We start from the raw sequence: 20,960 nt of genomic DNA on the forward strand, positions 1-20,960 counted from the left end.
CTCGTCGAAAAAGACTCGTCATGTCCTAAACGTATATTGCTACGCCTTCATTTACCATTTGCATACGGCTCTGGAGTTCACGTTCAGCTCGCTCATGGCGATCGGGCCTTGCATATGTTTCGAGAAGCCGGCGTTTGAAGTCCACCCATGATGTGAACAGACCTGCCCAGTTTTCGTACCAAACACACGCCCCGTCATTCAAACTGAAGTAGACATGTCGGAGCTTGTCTGTGTCATTCCACATGTTATGAGCGGCAACGAAGTCATAGTGGACTAGCTAATTCTCAACATCCTCATGGACAGCACCATGAAAGGGATTCGGCGTTCGTGGTTTGAACAGCGCATAGTGCATTGGCGTTGTGCCTTCCATACCGGTTGGGTTGGAGCCATTTGGGATGGCGCTGCCTGGGATAGTTGGGGCCGTCATGCTCTCTGAGAGAAGTCCGACCTCGGGGTCCAGTCCACGAATCCTTCGGCTAGCACGGTGAACAGGCGTAACCACCGGTATGGTGCTTGAGCTTCTTGTACTGGGAGGGGTTCGGTGCACAGGGTACCCAGCACCTCCACTAGTTGTCGCGCGCTAGGAGCACGAAGAAACGTACAAGGAGACGCGACTATCGAAACCTGAGACACAAAGAAGGACGTCTCCGCTGGCATGGGTTGCTCGTCTTCGTCTTCTTCGTTCACTGGCACAGACCTGGCTCACTGTTCTCTGGCACAGAACACCAGGTGCCAATATACATATATATATATGCATATATGCTGCATATATATTAATATACATATATATTAATGATGACAAAAACAGTGCTCAGGCATGGGCCGCATACCCGGCTAGAGAAGAGAGAAGAACGAAGTAAAAATAAATAAGAACAGCTGGCCCAGGACTGGGTGTTGTCTCTTGTTCTCTTCATTACAATGGCGCAGTCTGACAAGTGAACCCTCTGCAGAAAGCCACCAGTATGCGTCTTCGTGGTTCGTCGGTAGCGCGGGCTTCTCCATCATGGAACGCCGTTCACGCTTCCTCAGCGATGGGGTCCCACCCGCTGCTTCAGCAGCCACCCTTCAGACCACCTGTGGACGGCGTCCAGGCCTCCCCTGTGGTTCTAGGCCATGACCAGGTTGAAACCCTGCCACCGTTTCACGGCAGAGATTCGCACCGGCTCCTGTCCCTTGGGAATGCCGCTCACGTTTCCCATGGCCTACATTCCCGTTGCGGTACTCTTTCAACAAACGAGCCGCCACAGAACGCCGTCCAGGCTTCCCTGCTCGTTGACCTCACCGACGTGAGTGCTGAATCCGCTACTTATTCGAAGACCGTGGTCACCGACTCTTCGGGCTTCACGCCCGAGAGCGCCGCGGACCTGCGGCGTACCAACGCGCTACTACACGCCGAGACTAATGATCTGAGAGCGCTGATCGCCGAGCGAGCTCCTACAATGTTGCCAGCATTGTGCGACATTAACGCAGTCTTGGATGTTGCTGCCTCATACGACCTTGAGGCAAGCACACCGGAGCAACGCAGGCAACTTTGGTCTTCTCTCATCGAGCTCTCACACCAGCTCGACGGCTTCGCGTCGGTGGTCTCTGCGTTGCCACCTGCTATTTCACAATCACCAGCTGTCTGCGAACTACCGGAATTCCACGGGGTCCGGAACGACGCCGACAGCTGGGTGGCAATCGTCAACGCGCTAGCAATGCGCGTGGCCTGGACAGAGAAACAGAAATGGTATGCGGTCATAGACCGTCTTCAGGAAGGTGCAGCGGCGTGGCACCGGTATGAAGGCTGGAAGCAGCTGTCATGGGCGGAGTGGAGCTGCAAACTCATAGCAGCTTTTGGTCGTAATCCTTACCACCTCTCTACTACCATCCCGTCCAACCTGACCAGTACCGAGGATGGAGTTCAAGAAGGGTTCCATCTCAAGGCTCACGCTGAGCACTCCAGCTCTCCACATGAGCTTCCAGACTCGTCGCTGGTACCGGACCCAAATACGTGTCAGCCATCGGCCACCCCGTCTTCTTTCGTGGAGGGAGATACAGAGGGGCACAAGGTAGCTGGACCACTTGTAAACGTGCCCACTACTATATATCGAGCCCAAGTGGGGCGGCAGCTCGACGTCTCATCGCAGTCCTCCAATCTTACAACAGGCAACAAGACCACCCTCGAGCTTTAGCTATTGGCATTGCGGCCTTCGAACCCGACACTTCCTGGGCACGTGGAGTTGTCCAACCCTGTCTTGCCGGATGGGTCACGACATGACACATCCTACCTGTCTACGATACCAACAGTTCCCAGTAATGCCAGCGAGGAGAGCAGACTCAGTGATCAGGCGGTGGTGGATTTGCCTACTACGTGGCAGTCATTGGCCGAGGGTGTGAGTGCTTCACTCAATCAATCCATGTCTGCCGAAGACCGATTAATAGACTATATGCCAGTTTTATCTGTATCTGCCCACCACGCCTTGGCCGACGGTAGTGATGCACCGCAAGCAGGCGAAGTCAGCATCAGCACTTCCGGCCTCCCGGCGTACAGCCCTACTTGGGATCACGGGCAATGCAATATAACTTTGAGACCATCTGAATGCCATGCGGATCACCAGGAGGCAGTGTGCATTGTGGAGGAATCAGAGGTAGATCGGCCAGCCGGCGACCAGCTCGCACAGAACAGCGAGGTGAGGTCTGCGTACGACCCTGGTGTCTGCAGCGTGATATGTAGCTATAGTGGCTTAACCCCTGTGGACGCCGTTGTACACAACCACCAAAAAACATCCTGATTTCTTGCGACCACAGAACAAGAAGAGGCAGAGATGGCAGCGCAGAGGCTCCTGCGTCAAAGCATGATGCCTGGGCATCGCAGCCTGTCCAGAACACCAACGGCAATGAAGACCAGTGCCCCAAACTGTACAAAAGAAATTGCCTGCTAAGCGTGCTGTGACCACTACGAGATAGCCATGGTCATCGACCAGAGTGTTCGACAGCCCAGCAAGGCGAGTCATCGCGTCCACGAGAAGGACCCCACAGATACAGCCAATACCGTCCGCCAGAAACGGTATTGGCAACTCAGGGTTCAGGACTTGTGGGCCGGCGACAACCATTGCGAAACAGCCAGTGCCGCCCTCCAGAGGCATTAGTTCTACCTATGGGGGTTTATGGCCTAGGTCCTATAAATGTTTCCACCTTCGAAGACAGGACCTGTGCCAGCGCAGGGCAAGCTTGGAAGGACTGCATGCACGGAGCGTGGCCGAGGGTAATGATGAGAAAAGCAGTGCTCAGGTACGGGCGCATACCCGGCTAGAGAAGAGAAGAACGAAGTCAGAATAAGAACAGCTGGCCCAGGATCGCGTGTTTTCTCTTTTTTCTTCATACCTATATATATATATATATATATATATATATATATATATATATATATATATATATATATATATATATATATATATATATATATATATATATATATATATATATAGATTACTCTTACTTACCAGAACAGACACGATATAACTGTTTATACGACGTTTTGCAAACAAATCTACAACTTTCTCGTGGAGTTTTCAACCAATCTTTTTTATTTCAGAAGACAGTTAGGTTAAAGTGTCGAATTAAACAATTGAACAAAACACAAAAATAGTGTGTTGTACCCCACACAACTGTAAGAAACGTGCATTTGGTCGCGTTGTAAGTTCGCGTACCGGCATATTTTTATACTCTGGTTAAAAATAGCTGTGGCACCTTGTATATTATGTTACTGATTCCGATTTCATACGCATCATGACGGTGACGCCAACGGCGAAATTCGCCTGAAGACGTCCATACAATTATTGCAGCAAAACTGGTAATTATGGCGTAGCTACTTCATCAGATTCCAATGTCGTACAAATTTTTGCTAGTATGCTTCCTACACAGCCAAAATAGATTTCGTGGTCAAACATAACGGAGAGTTTTACTGAAGCATCGTACTACGGCCGTGCCACAGGTGTGGAGAAAGCTCACAGTTCGCATGCGGCTCCTTGGTTTTGAGATACAATGAAACTGCACATATCTGGCTTCGATTTTAAAACACATTGCAAAGGCCCTAAGTGCCGTGAATGAATGTGGGGCTTGATTAAAAACTCCACCTTAACTGCCAAGTGCCTAAAGCTAATACAAGTACTCCTTCATTGCCCTTGTTTTAATCGAAAGTGAAAGTCACCTCGGACTCTGTATCGATGCTCCTTCGTTGTCCGGTCGTCTTCCATCTTGGAGAGAACTCGTAGAGCTACTGCTATTGTAGGCCGGAGGTGGGGGACGGGTGGATCCGTATCGAGCCATATTCGCGTACTCTGAAAATCACGGAATGTTTAATAAAGCCCTCTGGTACCAAAGTCTTCCCTGTTTCATATTTATTGGTTCATGAGTCAGGTGTGGTTAAAGAATGCCAGGCAGACAGATAGAGAGTAGTGATTGGAGCAATGAGTTGAGCTTTACAGCCATGGCGGCACAACTACGATTATACACCTATATTAAAAAATCATACGGAACATACGTTGTGAATTGGGTTATTACTATCGTTAATAATACATGTTTGCTTTAATATACAATTTCCGCTGTCGGCTTCGACCAGTCACATACTCCCTGCACATATGATTGTCTTCTCAATCACTTGCAAGTACTGCATTCCTGATTACGTTACGTGTGGCAATTGTTAAAACGCAGAAAAAACCCACCCGTACCTTGTGCGGTTTTAGGCAGGAGTCTCAGCGTACCAAAGGGGTTCCTGCAGATTCAAAAATAAATACATTGGTATCACGTGATGCGTTGGCGGCAATAACAATGCGTTAAAATGTGGTCATGTTGTCGTGTATCATTGCAAGCTCTGCCGAAAGCCCATGTTTCGGGCACCCTAATTTTCTAGACGGCTACTGTTAGACTCAACTTGTCTCACGACCACAGAAAATCAGAAATGGTCACCGCAGAAACAGTATTATGATTGTTATTGGTTTCAAGGTGAACTAACTGACGCAAGTTTTGTGGGAGCAAAGCGAAAGATGAATGTGATGAAAAGGAGGACGCGTAGTGGTTCATGATACCAATAACTCTTCATAAATTCACGTGTTCTACCTATACAAGTACTGGCATTAAGCGGACACTCTAAGGACCGCTCTCTCGGGTGTGTGCCACCGGTTGTTACTACGATAACGGGACGATCAGGTGACCCCATGAGAGCTTCGCCCCTATAGAAACAAAGCCCTAGTACCAAGGACACAGTGGGGCGCGAACCCGGGTCCACTGCGTGCCAGCCCAGTATTCTACCACTGAGCCACTTCGGCGCTTTGGAATTGTTCGCAAACTTGCAATGGCCGGTTTGATGTCAGGAAAGGAATCGCGTTAATATCAGATAAACAACGAGGCTTTACACAATGCGAATAGCGTAACCAGTGGGTCGTCCGATGCTGCAACTCATTACAAAAACTTTTTTATTGTTCACCTAATAACTGTGGCGCATACCTACTCCAGGCATAATTCCTTATCGTCGTCCGCCTCTGCATAAACAATCGGCGCGAAATTCCATGCAAGTGTTTAGCGGATACAACGCTTCTCAGAAGAATGACGAAAAAAGCACAGTAAGTGCTGGTCTACTAGTTAGAAATCATTATTAATGCCGTAGTGGGCATCAAGCAAGCGTGCTTCCAGCAGTCTCTCAATGAGTGTTATGAAAAGTCTCTGAAGGGCCACTCGTCTAGCTTTCGCTGTGAGTGTGCTGCGCCTTCCACGCAGGCCTGGCGTTTTTTGGCAAGTGTTCGACGACGTACGAGACGAGATTGTGATCCTTTTCATGTGATGAACAGCGAGTCGTAATCGACAAACCATCTTACGCTCCTGTATTAATTTTTGTGGACCCTGAGTTAAGGAATGTGATGATGAGACCACGGAGATGTAGGCTGACGGAAGGACGGATGGACAGACGAATGGGCACAAACAGACGGACGGACGGATGGACAGACAGACAGACAGACAGGCAGACAGACAGACAGACAGACAGGCAGACAGACAGACAGACAGACAGACAGACAGACAGACAGACAGACAGACACAGACACACCCACCGGTTAGTGTGTATTCTCTGTTGTACACGTCTTTTTTTTGTCGCGAAGTCACACTGCAGTATTGTACTGTCGAAATCACTCCAAACAATCCGAGCTTTAAGAATATGTCGGTGGTAACAATGAGAAGCTGCGGCATCGACAAACTTTGTTTTTCAATAGTTAAATTACTGGCTTACAGATATACCTGCACGTCGCATTATCGGTTACGACAATGAATTCTGACTGTTGGGTGTTCATGCCCAAAGTTAATAATACACAAAATCCCTGAAAAGGAACAAGAAATTGAGAAATCTACCGAGCGAACACTCAGCCACCACCCCGATTTGCCCCAGCGTCTTGCGGATTAGTGGTAGGCTTCCTCACAGCATGATAACATAATGCAGCAGTTGTGCTTCAGTGAGGGACCAGTACTGGTTTCTTTTATTCGCTTTCGTGTACATGCAATACGAGTAAAGCGTTGATAGTTTGAATACGTTTTGCGTCCGAAACGGCAACGTTTTGTTCTATAAGATTTGTGGTGGTCCCATGAAAGCATGCAAGTTTGGAAGTATCGCCAAAAAATCCACAGCCATGATATTTCCATCGTTGATAACCGTTGGCATATCCCATCAGGTGAAATAGTTGTCACAACAGCCTGCCGCCCTATTTATCTTTTTGTCGTGCAACGAACTTATAGGACTTATTTGTTATAACAATAGGATTTCATCGGCACTTGAGTACTGTCGTAAGTTGGTTCGACTGCATTACCAGATAACCGAAAACACTACTCTCATTGGGCTCCTCATTCACGTGACAAATTCTTCGAGTAAGCTCCGGGTACTTATAAAGTGATGGAGGACTTCAAGGTTCGACTATTATAGCTAGTAATTTGAAGTCAGTAGCCGCTTCTGTTCCATAATGGACATTGTCAGAACTTACCTGCCTGTGAATGTCCGCATGGCAAAACCATCAAGAGCCTTCAGCGTAGTCTCCGAGTTGTTCCATCACAAGAGTCGAACAAATCAGGGCTTCATGACGAAAACGAGGCCTCAAGGCGCAAGAAAGCTTTCAGCACAGCAGGTGTCACTGAATGCTACGTTTCGACATGCGGACTTGTCCTCATCGCTGCTGCCTCTGCAGTGACACGGCTACGTGTCGCAGAGTTGGAGCCAGTCACGTGTCTTGTTCAAAGATTGTTTCTTTCTACCCGCCGCGGTGGTCCGGCGGCTGAGGCAATCGGCTGCTGACTTGCATGTGGTGGCATCGAATACCGGCCTCTGCGACCGCACTTTCGACGGGGGCGACAATGCTTGAGGCCCATGTACTTAGGTGCACGGTAAAGAACCACGGGTAGTCGAAATTCCCCGAGCCCTCCACTATATGGCGCCTATCATAATGAGATAGGAGTTTTGGGACGTTAAACCCCTGAAATTATCATGATTGACTGTTCCTTTTTCTACCATTTGATTGATTTGTGGGGTTTAACGTCCCAAAACCACGATATGATTATCAGACACGCCGTAGTGGAGGGCTGCGAAAACTTTGACCACCTGGGGTTCTTTAACGTGCACCCAAATGTGAGCACACGGGCCTACAACGTTTCCGCCTCCATCGCAAATGCAGCCGCCGCAGCCGGGATTCGATCCCGCGGCCTGCGGGTCAGCAGCCGAGTACCTTAGCCACTACAACACCGCGGCGGGGTCCTTTCTCTAATAAAACAAAGATTACTCGACAGTTGGACTCACCTCGGGTCGAGTGCTTGCATTGTTTCCAATGTGGGTGCACGTGATGTGCTAGGAAACGACAGCGGGAATGGGAAGCGGCTACTTCCGGTAATGGTTGGCTGTGCTGTGACTGAAAGAGAAACATTAAATTGGTACTTTACTAGGCAACACGAAACACATTTTGTAGCAAACAACTTGCCTATAACTTTACATGTCGTTTCATTGTAGGTTTCATGAAAGTGTGAGAGGAAAATGCATACATTCAACATAATGAAGCTGATTGACAATTAAGTCAAGAAAAGCAGAAGGGACATTATTCGTGATTACTCAACTCTTCGCTACCAGGCTTACTCAAACGAAACAGCGGTGACTGAAGCATGGAATCGTCGATTTTTGCATGTTGAATCGGTTTCTCAAAAACAAACAACTTTCTGGTAGATGGCACAACCAATGAACTTTCAGAATCACATGGCATTCACCCTTTCCGGTAACATAGTTATCTTTTACTAACTATTTACGTGAAAAATGGGTGCGTGTTTTGTAATAGCACTTCGCTGATTAACTTGGGAGATATGCGTGCCGCTCGTTATTATGCTTCAGTAGCATGAACAGCTGATCGCCACGCAGACGGCCTTGAATTTGTCCTTATAAGGAAAAATTAGACCACAAAATTAATTTCTCTGTTTTATTTGCATCCATTTGCATATTTCTTTGAAAACAAGATAATTTTTTTGCTCACAGCCAATGACGCTGACCGAATAATTTCGCTGAAACGTGCTATTCAGCGCTATCGCCTTAACAACAATAACGACAACAACTAAGGGTTTCAGTCGCAAAACCACGATATGATTATCAGAGATGCCATGGTGGAAGGATCCAGAAAGTTCGGCCATCTTTTCTTCTCTAACTTGCCTTGAAATCCCACGGAACACAAACCGCCAGCATTTAGCCGGAGGCGAAACGCCACTGAGTGGCTTCAGAAACTTCCTTCTCTCGCATCTGAATTAAGTGTGCGTTTCATGGGCGGCCATGGTCTTTCTACAGCCCTCTGCGGTCTCTATCCGGTTCTGAAGAGCGCCTATCCTCAATTGCATTATGTGGGACAATGCAGGCGGGGTGGCGTGTTTATTCGAAAAACAGTTGTGACCTTGTTACCAATACTATATATTATAATGAAGAACTGTCGAATGTACTTTCAGAGCATGAATTTCAATCATACGGTTCGAAATGATGTGGAGCGGTTACAAGTCGAGGGCCAGAACTTCCGTTTGGTTACCTCGGAAAGGCACGATGATTCCATAGTGACAGCACTGTTGGCGTGTGTAGTTATATCGTGTGGGGCCGATGGGTCTTTATCTGTAGCACGAACGGCGGAAGCAGAGCGAAGAGAGCACATGCGCGGGACGAGCATCATCATCGCAAAAAGTGACAAAGGACGGAAAAGTGAATATATATACATACATACATACTTTTATATATATATATATATACATACATACACACACACATCTATATACATACATACATACACACACACACACACACACACATATATATATATATATATATATATATATATATATATATATATTACAATATATATATATATTGCAACGAGCAAGTTTGCGTAAAAACACAGGCTATTATTCGAGAAACCTTAGCCGCAACAAGCTGGTACAGGCAGGAACCCGGCAAGCACGAGCCACACACGGATATCGTCTTCTTTCACGCTAGCACAGAGCTGGCGCAACTATGCTCCGGTACAATTACTCTCCGTGCAGAAAGGAGCCAACCTGGCGACCTAGGGAAATGACACGACAAGGGGGTCATAACACGGTTTGAGGCGTGATACGTGTAATGTTTCACGCCCACGGCAGCGTTGGTCCGAAAGTGGATCGATGGGCTCAACTTCATAGTTGACGGGAGATGTTTGTCGCACCACGCGGTAGGGGCCATGGTATTTCGACGAAAGCTTCGGGGAAAAACCGGGAGGGGTAGATGGGACCCAGAGCCAAACCAGCATTCCTGGGTTATAGGGGACACATGACGCAGAGGCATCGTGGTAAGTTTTCCGGCGCCATTGGTCTTGTGTGGTAAATGAGCGAGCGAGTTGACGACACTCTTCGGCATAAGCAGCTGCTTCGGAAACAGGCGTCGCTTCGGAAACATCAGGCCTGTAAGGGAGAATGGTGTCCATGGAGCATGATGGCTCACGTCTGTACAAGAGGAGGAAAGGGGAAAAGGCAGTGGTTATTTGTGGCGCAGAGTTGTATGCGTACGTGACAAAAGGGAGCACTTGGTCCCAATTAGCGTAAGCGCCAGAGGCGTACATGGCAAGCATATTTCCAAGGGTACGGTTAAAGCATTCTGTCAAGCCATTGGTTTGAGGATGGTATGCCGAGGTTTTCCGATGGACAGTGTGACATGCCTTGAGCAGCTCGTCGACGGCGTTCGAGAGCAATACGCATCCACGATCACTCAGTAATTCACGAGGTGCACCGTGTCGCAAAATAAGATGGTGAAGAAGAAAGGACGCAACGTCTTTCGCAGTGGTAGCAGGCAGCGCAGATGTTTCAGCGTAGCGTGTCAAATGATTGATGGCGACGATAATCCACCGGTTGCCTCGAAGAGTGTAGGGTAGAGGACCATAAATATCAATTCCGACGCGGTCGAATGGTCTCGCTTGGCAGGTTAAGAGTTGCAAAGGGCCAGCAGTGCTGTAAGAAGGCGTCTTGCGTCGTTGACACGTGGTGCATGACCGAACGTACTGGCGAATGTGCCGATACATGCCGCGCCAGTAGTATCTTAGATGAAGGCGAGAGTAAGTCTTAAATACTCTAGCGTAGCCACACTGGGGGTCATCGTGAAAGGCAGCGCAGATGTCCAAGCGCAAATGACGAGGGATGACAAGGAGCCACCTACGGCCATCCGTCACGTAATTGCGGCGATACAAGAAGCCTTCACGGACAGCAAAGTGTCTTGCTCGACGAGAGAGGGATCGTGAAGTCGTTTCTGATGAACTATGAGAGAGAACGTCGAGCAAAGAATTGATCCAAGGATCCTTGCGCTGCTCGGATGGCATGTCTGTGATGCTGAACGATGACGAATCGCAAATGGCAGTTGATAAGCAGGCAAGGTCAGGAGGCAGTGGAGAACGGGATAGTTCATCGGCGTCTGAATGTTTGCGTCCTGAGCGATAAACAACACGGATGTCATATTCCTGAAGGCGTAAAGCCCAACGAGCGAGGCGGCCAGTAGGATCTTTCATGGACGCTAGCCAGCATAAGGCATGGTGATTGTGACATCAAACTGGCGTCCGTCAAGGTAAGTGCGAAATTTTCCTATAGCCCAAATGATAACCAAGAACTCCTTTTCCTTGACGGAATAGTTGGACTCTGCCTTTGTTAGGGTACGGCTGGCATATGCGACAACGTACTCGTCGCCGCCATTCTTGCGTTGAGCGAGAATGGCACCGAGGCCGACACCGCTTGGCTCCGTGTGAATTTCAGTGGGTGCATTGGGATCGAAGTGGCAGAGAACTGGCGGAGACGTGAGTAGCCGGCTCAGTGCCGTGAATGCGTCATCGCAGTGGGAATTCCAGCCAGAGAGGTCCGCGCTACGGGAGAGAAGCTGAGTCAGGGGGGCAATTACAGAGGCAAAATTGCGAATGAAACGCCGAAAATAGGAACACAAGCCTACAAATTTACGAAGCTCCTTTAGGGTAGTAGGCTTGGGGTACTCGGCAACGGCACGCAGTTTGGTAGGGTCTGGCGATATTCCTTCTTTTGAAACGACGTAGCCGATAATTACGAGTTTTCTGGCGCCAAAACGACATTTCTTGAAGTTCAGTTTCAACCCGGCTGCCGTAAGGCACTGGAGAACTTGTTCCAGACGGGACAGATGAGTTTCGAAATTCGCCGAGAATACAACTATGTCGTCTAAATAGCAAAGACAGATGTGCCATTTAAGTCCCCTGAGGACACTATCCATCATTCTTTCAAAAGTCGCAGGCGCATTGCAAAGACCGAAGGGCATTGCATTAATTTCATATAAGCCGTCAGGGGTCACAAACGCCGTTTTTTGATGGTCTAGTTCGGCCATTGGCACTTGACAATGTCCAGAGCGCAGATACAGTGAAGAGAAAAACTCCTCACCTTAAAGGCAATCCAAGGCGTCATCAATGCATGGCAGGAGATAAATATCCTTGCGTGTGATCTTGTTTAGCCGACGATAATCTACGAAAAACCTGATGGAGCCATCATTTTTTCGCACAAGGACCACTGGCGAAGCCCAAAGACTGTGTGAGTGCTGAATAACAGCACGTCAGCATCTCGTCGACGTGTTGAATGATGAGGTCACGCTCAGCCTGCGAGACGCAGTAGGGGCGCTGACGAAGTGAATTATGATGACCGGTGTCGATATGGTGAGCGACAACTGATGTGCGTCCCGAGGGAGGTTGTCCGTGGTCGAAGGAGGCGCGGAAACGGTCAAGTAGTTGAATGAGCTGATTGCGCTGGTCTTGCGTAAGGCCGTTGTCTACGCTGCGCAAGAGAACGTCTTCGTCAGGTAGTGAGGGCGCGGTGGCAGCTGTGACAGCATCCACGGACATCAACGTCGTATCAGAACGGGCATCGAAAGGAAAGATGTCATCATAAGTGTCAAGACTCCCAATACATTTGCCGTGCAATAAGGTAGCGGGACAAGGGAACGGATTGCACACGTACACGGCACTGGAGCCATCGGCAAGTGTTATGACGGCAAACGGGACGACAAGGTTCCGGCGACGAGCGCATTCTTGTGAAGGCATAAAGAGGGCAGTTGAATCGGAAACGGAGTTGCACAAAAGAGATACCGCGGCGACCGAAAAAACAGAGATGACGACGTCAGCGGCGACGATCACCTATTTGAGTGAGCGAGGGAGATCTATGAATGTCGTGCTGAATGGAAACAAAACGAGTTGAGCACGAGCACAGTCGACAACCGCATGATTAGCGGAAAGAAAGTTCCATCCCAGGATGATTTCATGAGACGCATGCGGAAGGACGACAAATTCAACGATTTAAAGCACTCCTTGAATCCCAACACGAGCAGTGCATGTTGCAGAAGGTTGGACGTGCTGCGAACTCGCTGTGCGTAAGGAAATATCAACCAGTGGAGTCGTAAATTTGTTCAGTTTGTGGCATAACACTTCACTGATTATACAAATAGTGGCACCTGTGTCAACAAGAGCAGTTGTTGCGAAACCGTCCACAAACACGGCAATCTCGTTAGGGGGCGAAAGAAGAGGCCTTGGAAATTTCGTTGGTGGCGCAGCTCTTGCCTCAGGAACTGTGACTGTTAGTTTTCCTCCTGGGCGTGGTTGGAACGACGAAGCATGGGGGAAGGAGACCGAAGACGGGGTGAAAGAGATCGACGTCGGCTGCAGTCTGGTCGACGTGAGCGGGGGTCATGTGCATCAGGTGTCACATGCGATTCTGATTGCCGAGGTATGTTGCCGGAATGCTGAGCATCATTAAAATAGAATCCATTGCGATGACAGTAGTGCGCGACATGTCCTGGAACACCGAAGTTGTAGCAGACGGGCCGGTTATCCGGAGTACGCCAAGAGTTTACAGGTGCTCGAGGTGGTGGAAAGGGCCGATTTACCGGATAAACCAAAACTGGTGACCTGTAGTAGTTGGTGGCTGGACTGTATGAAGGGAGTGGCGGTGGAGCAGGAGGTCCGCGGACGGCTTCTGCATAAGTCAGTGGTGCAGCAACTGATATTGGGGACGCCGGCGAAGGGAGAGCTTCGGCAACTTGCATCTGAAGAGCACGGTGATGTGAGTGGTCCAGTGCTGTAGGGGTCGCGTTGATGGTGGCGACAAGAAAGCTGTCGAGCAACTTCCTCACGAATGTACTATTGAATTTGAGGCATTAGCACGCTGTAGTCGGGGCCACTGCTTTTGCACTCTAAAGCCGAGATATCAGCTGTTTGCGTATTAGCGCGACGTGTAGAAATTCGTTGCTTGCGTAGCTCATCGAAACTTTGACATAGCTGAATTACGGCCGTGACGGTCTGTGGGTCTTTGGCCACAAGCATATTGTCACGTGCTACAAAAGGTTTTCAACTAGGAAGAACTGAGCCGGCGGGGAGACGCACCGAAAACTGGCAAGATGGCTGCTTCAATAATAAACAACTGGCCAGAGCACGCGCTGCCCCAGAACATCGTCTTCCATTCTCGCGGGCAGCCATGGCTTGCGCTCGCCGTAACTAGCGGCGAAGTGGCATTATTCCCCCTCCGAGAAAAAAAAGGCATCACTCTGTTGCTCGGAAAGTACAAAGGCAAAGTCGGGGCGAACCAACAGAAAATACGCGCATACACAAAAACAGCGATATGGTTCATGCGCTGTCGCACTACCGCGTAAGTACGGCTTCAGGCGCACCACGTGGACAATCTCTGAGGAGTGCCTTCGCCGTCGTGGTGAGAAGGCGCCGTCAGGGACTACCTCGTAGTTCACATCGCTTACGCGTCGCAAGACTTTGTATGGTCCGAAATAGCGACTTAGCAGTTTTTCAGACAATCCCTTGCATCGAAATGGAGTCCACACCCAAACTTGATCGCCTGGATGGTATTCAACTTGTCGATGGCGAGCGTTGTAGCGGCATGCGTCTGTACTCTGCTGGTGCGTAATGTGTAGGCGTGCTAACTGGCGTGCTTCTTCGGCGTACTGGGTAAGCTGCACAGCATAACAAGTGATCAAAGCATCGCAATTGTGCGGAAGCATCGCATCCAGCATGGTCTGGACCTCACGTCCATAGACAAGACGGAAAGACGTGAATCGAGTAGTTTCCTGGACGGCAGTATTGTACGCGATTGTGACGTATGGCAGCACCTGGTCCCAGGTCTTATGCTGGACATCTACGTACATAGATAACATGTCAGCGATGGTCTCGTTGAGTCGCTCTGTCAAGCCGTTGCTCTGTGGATGATATGCCGTGGTCTTGCGATGGCTCGTGTAGCTGAGCTTGAATACGCCATGAATGAGCTGGGCCGTGAATGCTGTTCCTCTGTCTGTGATTACGCACGACGGGGCACCATGGCGAAAAACGATTTGGTCCATAAAGAATTGGGCGACGTCGGAAGCAGTAGCGCGTTGTAGTGCCTTTGTTTCGGCGTACTTTGTCAAATAGTCGGTGGCTACTACGATCCACTTGTTGCCGGGAGATGATAGTGGAAAGGGCCCCAGTAAATCCATTCCTATTTGATCAAATGGCGCTCTGGGTGGTTCTATTGGTTGAAGAAGCGCCGCGGGCTTTAGTGGTGGGTATTTGCGGCGTTGACATTCCCGGCAGCTTTTCACGTATCGCTTAACTGATGCAGAAAGCTTAGGCCAGTAGTACGCTTGTCGAACTCGAGCGAGAGTTCGAGAGGAACCTAAGTGACCAGATGTGGGCTCATCGTGGCAGGCAAGAAGAATGTCGTCACGCATGTCTGTTGGCACGACTAGAAGATAGGTTCTCTCATTGCCGTCGGAGTTTTTTTTATACACGACCCCATCTCGCAGACAGAACGATGAGAGACTTCGAGAAATACATCGAGGTATAGACGAGTTGCGTCCTTCAAGGTTTTCGATAACTGTGCGAATTTCATCGTCCGCACGCTGTCGCGTAATCAGATCTGTTGTTGTAAGGGCCCCAAGGAAACCATCGTCGTCCTCGGTGTCGTGGCCACAAACTTCAACAGGTGCACGGGATAACGAACCAGCATCTTCGTGCTTGCGGCCCGATTTGTAAGCGATCGTGAAATCGTATTCCTGCAGACGAAGACTCCATCGTGCCAGTCGCCCACACGGGTCCCGTAGGTTGGCTAACCAGCACAACGAATGATGGTCGGTCACTACCTTGAAGTGGCGTCCGTAATGGTAAGGCCTAAATTTCATAGTGGCCCATACAACAGCGAGGCCCTCTTTCTCTGACGTGGAGTAGTTGACCTCGGCGCGGGAAAGAGTGCGGCTAGCGTACGCTATCACTCGCTCTGTGCCCTCTTGTACGAGGACAGCACCAAGACCCACGTTGCTGGCGTCAGTATGAATTTCAGTATCAGCGTCTTGGTCAAAGTGAGCGAGGACTGGTGGTGTCTGCAAACGCTCCTGTAGTTCAGAGAAAGCTGCGTCCTGTTTTTCCTCCCAGACGAATGGAACATCTTCACGAGTGAGTCTAGTGAGTGGTTCAGCAATCCTAGAAAAATTGACTATAAAGCGGCGGTAGTACGCGCAGAGCCCCAGAAAGCGACGCACTGCCTTCTTATCACGTGGAACAGGAAACGAGGCCACGGCGGTACTTTTGTCAGGGTCTGGTCGAATACCATTCGCACTGACAACATGGCCGAGAAACTTAAGTTCCTTGTAACCGAAATGGCATTTTTCTGGCTTCAGTGTCAGGTTAGCAGAGCGGAGCGCTTCCAGCACAGTCTGCAGACGCTTCAGGTGCTCCTCAAAGGTGGAAGAAAACACGACAACATCATCGAGGTAAACTAAGCAAGTGTGCCACTTTAGACCGGTAAGAACAGTGTCCATCATTCTCTGGAATGTCGCAGGTGCAGAACAGAGGTCGAAGGGAAGCACCTTGAATTCATATAGGCCATCCGGTGTAACGAAGACGGTTTTTTCACGATCTCGTTCATCAACTTCGATCTGCCAGTAGCCACTTTTCAAGTCTATCGATGAAAAATACTTGGCTCGCCGCAGTCTGTCGAGGTAATCGTCGATGTGAGGCAGCGGATAGACGTCTTTTTTAGTCACGCTGTTAAGTTTTCTTTAGTCCACGCAGAAGCGCAGTGATCCATCTTTTTTCTTCACGAGCACGACCGGAGATGACCAGGCACTTTTCGAAAGTTGGATAATGTCATCTTGCAACATCTCTTTGACTTGAGTATTTATAACGTCACGTTCCTTTGCCGAAACGTGGTAAGGGTGTTGTTTTATGGGCGAGGCGTCGGTATACGTAATTATTCGATGTTTGGCGATCGGTGTCTGACGAACCTTCGTGGTGGACGTGAAGCACTCTTTAAATTGATATAGCAGTTCACGTAGCTCGGTCTGTTCCGAGAGGGTCGAGTTGACATCGACTTTTCCAAGTAGTGAAGTCACGTCGCTTGGTGTCGGTCGAAGCCCGTCGTTGGCTGATGTAGATGCGAAGCATTCAGAAACGTCTGCGATAGGGTAGGCGAAAGCGATGGCGGTGTCACGAAACAGGTGCCGGTACTCGCTACTAAAATTAGTCACAAGGAGGGCAGAGTGTCCGTCATAAAGCGTGAGGAGGCTGCGTGCAGCGCAGATACCTAGCGCGAACAAAAGCGTCAAGTTGCCTTCGGCGACAACCTCACCATCCCATAACTTGTCAGACGCCACATCAACTAGGACGCTTGAACGCGGAGGCAACGTGATGCTGTCGGCAGAAGTGTGAAGCGTGCTGTCACGGATGTCGTCAAGTATGTCGGAGGATCCAGCTGTCGAAAACGTCACGGTACGCTCTAGAAGATCGATAATAGCGCCGTGCTCCCGCAAAAAGTCAGTCGACTCCGAGGATTAGGTCTCGGGAACAGTCACGAAGTACGAGGCAGCTGGCGAGAAACGTACGTCCCTGAATGCTCACTCTGATAGTGCACATGCCGATCGGGGTGACTACGTGCCCGCCGGCAGTATGAATTTGTGCTTCGTACCAAGGCGTTACAACTTTATGTGCGCTGCTAGTTTCTTGCTTATGATCGAGTAGTCCGTACCTGTGTCCAATAACGCACTAACGTCGTGGTGACCGTCGACTACCACATGTATATCCAGAGAAAATCTGTTTCTGGCTTTCGTCGCTGTCGTCGGGGAATCGCTCCGTGTCCGTGCTTGCGTCGGTGGGAGGCCTTGCTTGCGTCGAGTGTCAGCGGCCTCGCTCCCGAAGGTCGCTGTCGTTAGTTTTCCCGCCTAGGGCTTGGCGAGCGCGCCGGCGCCGCTCCAGGGAGGCTCCGAAAATTCGGAGAAGATCGCTTTGGGGATGGGGACCGTGACTGCCGCCGCAGTGGCATGCGCTGCTGTGAGAGGTAATCTTGAATAGCTCTCGGTCTTTCGCCAAATCTCGGCCGTGGTGCGTCGACGGCAAAACCCTGTAGTCTGAGCCGACGATAGGGACATTCCCGGGACACATGTCCAGCTTCACCACAGTGGTAACACAACGGCCGTCTGTCTGGTGTGCGCCATACGTTGGATTTTCTGGGAAGTGGCTGCCGATTTTCTAAGTGCTGAATTGGCTGCAGCGAAGGAAGTGCATCCTGATGCATAGGATTAACGAAGCGCGGTGAAGCAGTAATATCAGCTTACAGCTTCTGCGTATGATGCACGATATGGCTCCGCCGGGACAGGTGGGACATAGCTGGAAGGCGGAACTTGGAGAGCCTGTCGTACTTCGTTTCTGACAAGGCTGCAAATAGACCCTGCAGTAGGTTGGGACTGGCACTGAATCTTTTGTAGTTCGTCGCGCACCACCGATCGAATGAGATCGCAAAGAGACTCGATGTTGATGTTGCCTGCCGCACCTCCGATCTGACCTATTGACGAAGCAGCACTCACTTGCCGGTCGTACACAGTAGAGCGCTGCTGCAGCACTTGCTCCATGGTTGTGGCTTCGGTCGAAAATTCCGCCACGGTCTTTGGGGGACAGCGAACGAGGCCAGCGGAAAGCTGCTCCTTCACTCTTCGCGTTAAATGACGGACCTTTTTTTCTTCTGCCATGTCGGGGTCAGCTCGACGAAAAAGGCTCGTCATGTCCTCGACGTACATCATGACGCTTTGATTCGGCATTTGGAGGCGCGACTGAATCTCTCGCTCGGCTCGTTCGCAGCGATCGGGATTGGCCCAACTTGCCAGCAGGTGTCGACGAAAGACGCTCCACGAGGGAAAACGCTCGCGGTCTTCGTACCAAGTACGAGCGCCGTCCTCCAAGCTGAAATACACGTTCCTCGTTTTGTCGAAGTCGGTCCAACCATTGTAATCCGAAACCCGTTCGAACTGGGCCAACCAGTCTTCGACATCCTCCAAGACGGAACCGTGGAACTCTTTCGGCACACGTGGCTTCCACAGCATATGATGCGTGGTCGCACCGCTTTCCTGTGCGTTGGAGGCTGCAGCGCCTTCCATAGCGTTCGGGGGTGTGACAGACGTCATCTCCAGAAGAGGTCCACACTCAGGAGGTAGTCCTCGGAGTCTTCGGCTTGAGCGGTGGACAGGTGTTGTCACTGCAGGTACAGGGCTACCTGGACGCGTTTGGAACATCGGCTGGGGGTTACCCAGCAGCTCCACCAGTTGTCACGTGCTACAAAAGGTCTTCAACTAGGAAGAACTGAGCCGGCGGGGAGACACACCGAAAACTGGCAAGATGGCTGCTTCAATAATAAACAACTGGCCAGAGCACGCGCTGCCCCAGAACATCGTCTTCCATTCTCGCGGGCAGCCATGGCTTGCGCTCGCCGTAACTAGCGGCCAAGTGGCAATATGAAACGCGTCGTCATCAATGCCTTTCAATATATTCTTTATTCTGTCAGCCTCCGTCATCCTCGCATCAACTCGCCTACAGAGGCTGATCACATCCTCAATGTAGCTCGTGAAGCTCTCACCATTTCGCTGAAATCGTCCTCGCAGGCCCAGTTCAGCACGAAGCTTGCGCATGGCGGGACGACCGAAAAACGAGGTCACGGCCTCTTTGAAAACCGACTAAGTGGGGATGTCGGCTTGATCGTTGGTGAACCATAGGTTGGCCAAATCCATCAAGTAGAAGACGACGTGAATCAGCTTGGCAGGGTCATCCAAGTTGTTAATCGCGCTGGTACACTCGTACTCTGACAGCCAGTCCTCGACATCTTGATCTTCAGTGCCGTTGTATACTGGTGGGTCACGCAGACGAAGTACACCAGGGCACACGACAGGCGCCAGCGTGGAAGAGGCTTGTGGGGGATTGACGCGCTCGGTCATCGCGGACTGAGATGGTAGCTTATGGCTGCGGAGCTCCAGGACGTTACCCAGCACGTTTCCACCAAATACAACGAGTGAGGTTGCGTAAAAACACAGGTTATTATTCTAGAAACTTTAGCCGCAACAAGCTGGTACGGGCAGGAACCCGGCAAGCACGAGCCACACACGGACGTCAGCGTCTTATTTCACGCTGGCACAGAGCTGGCGCCACTATGCTCCGGTACATTATATATATCAGGGAAAAATCTGATGAAGGCCGGTCCCCAGCTAAAACGCAGGAAAATAAAAAGTTTTCGTTTTGCCCATCCTCTACTTCTTGGTATTTCTGAACTGGATCCAAGGACCCCTATATATATAAAGAGAGAGACCTGCGCATGGAGGATTATTTAAAAATGTCCGCTTCAGGCAGCCTCATTTAAACAGGTATCGTTACTTTCTCTTTGTGAAGGAATAGAATGTTTGTTACGTAAGACATGTACACTTATCTCAAAATTTTTACGCCACCAATAAAACTTTAAATAGATTAAAACCTGCCTCCACTCACCGTTAGCGTGAGGTGAGCCTTCATAAAGGTGATCCGGGGCCGACCCCGTGGCAGATGAGGTCCTGCAGGCACAAAATGAAATGCTCAAGCTGCATTTTTGCAACAGAGACAAAAATGAACTTTTCCGCAGGTGAGAAGAATTCATCGCGATAGCCCATTGGTATGTTATGCGATGAAAAAAGTGCCGCTCATTAGCCGTAAATAAGCAGTACAATGGCGAAAAGTACGTGGCCCCTGTAGCACGAGAAGCCACGTTCGTGCAATATGTATGGCTTCAACGTAAACTTTCCCTCCAAACAATGCAAAACAAGCCGATTCCCTCTAAAGTGACAACACGCTTAATAAAACTTAGCTTTCCAAAGTGGGCATCTTCTGCTGGAGCCATGCAACCCCCCTCATCCGCCTTTTGCAACATTTGTACAAATTTCGAATGAAGAAGATGGTAGGGGAGCTTCATCTAAGCTTGAACAGCAGCCATCGGGAGCCCACGTAGGCTTTCCCTCGCGAATATGGCATGCGATGCGCTGGGCTATGTTATCTAGTGAGAGTGTTATGTAGATAGGACGTTTTGCAAACCAATCTACAACTTTCTCGATGGAGTTTTCAACCTATCTTTGTTTTTCTTTCAGA

General features: G+C 49.8%; 1 protein-coding gene across 5 annotated transcripts in view; it reads right to left on the reverse strand.

The window, feature by feature from the left end:
• LOC119181680 (uncharacterized) overlaps positions 1-20,960 on the reverse strand; it is a 107,825-nt gene that overhangs the window by 52,155 nt on the left and 34,710 nt on the right. For 4 of the 5 annotated variants that reach the window (XM_075875693.1, XM_075875692.1, XM_075875690.1 and 1 more), the window contains exons 12-15: positions 20,331-20,392; positions 7,811-7,919; positions 4,713-4,756; positions 4,193-4,322 (exon numbers count right to left, since the gene is read on the reverse strand). In XM_075875693.1, the coding sequence (XP_075731808.1) occupies positions 4,193-4,322; positions 4,713-4,756; positions 7,811-7,919; positions 20,331-20,392 (345 nt within the window). The remainder of the gene's footprint in view (positions 1-4,192; positions 4,323-4,712; positions 4,757-7,810; positions 7,920-20,330; positions 20,393-20,960) is intronic. The other variant, XM_037432922.2, reaches the window with a different exon arrangement.

This window comes from Rhipicephalus microplus, chromosome 10 (genome assembly GCF_043290135.1).
Source record: "Rhipicephalus microplus isolate Deutch F79 chromosome 10, USDA_Rmic, whole genome shotgun sequence".
In the NCBI taxonomy this organism is placed as follows: Eukaryota; Metazoa; Arthropoda; class Arachnida; order Ixodida; family Ixodidae; genus Rhipicephalus; species Rhipicephalus microplus.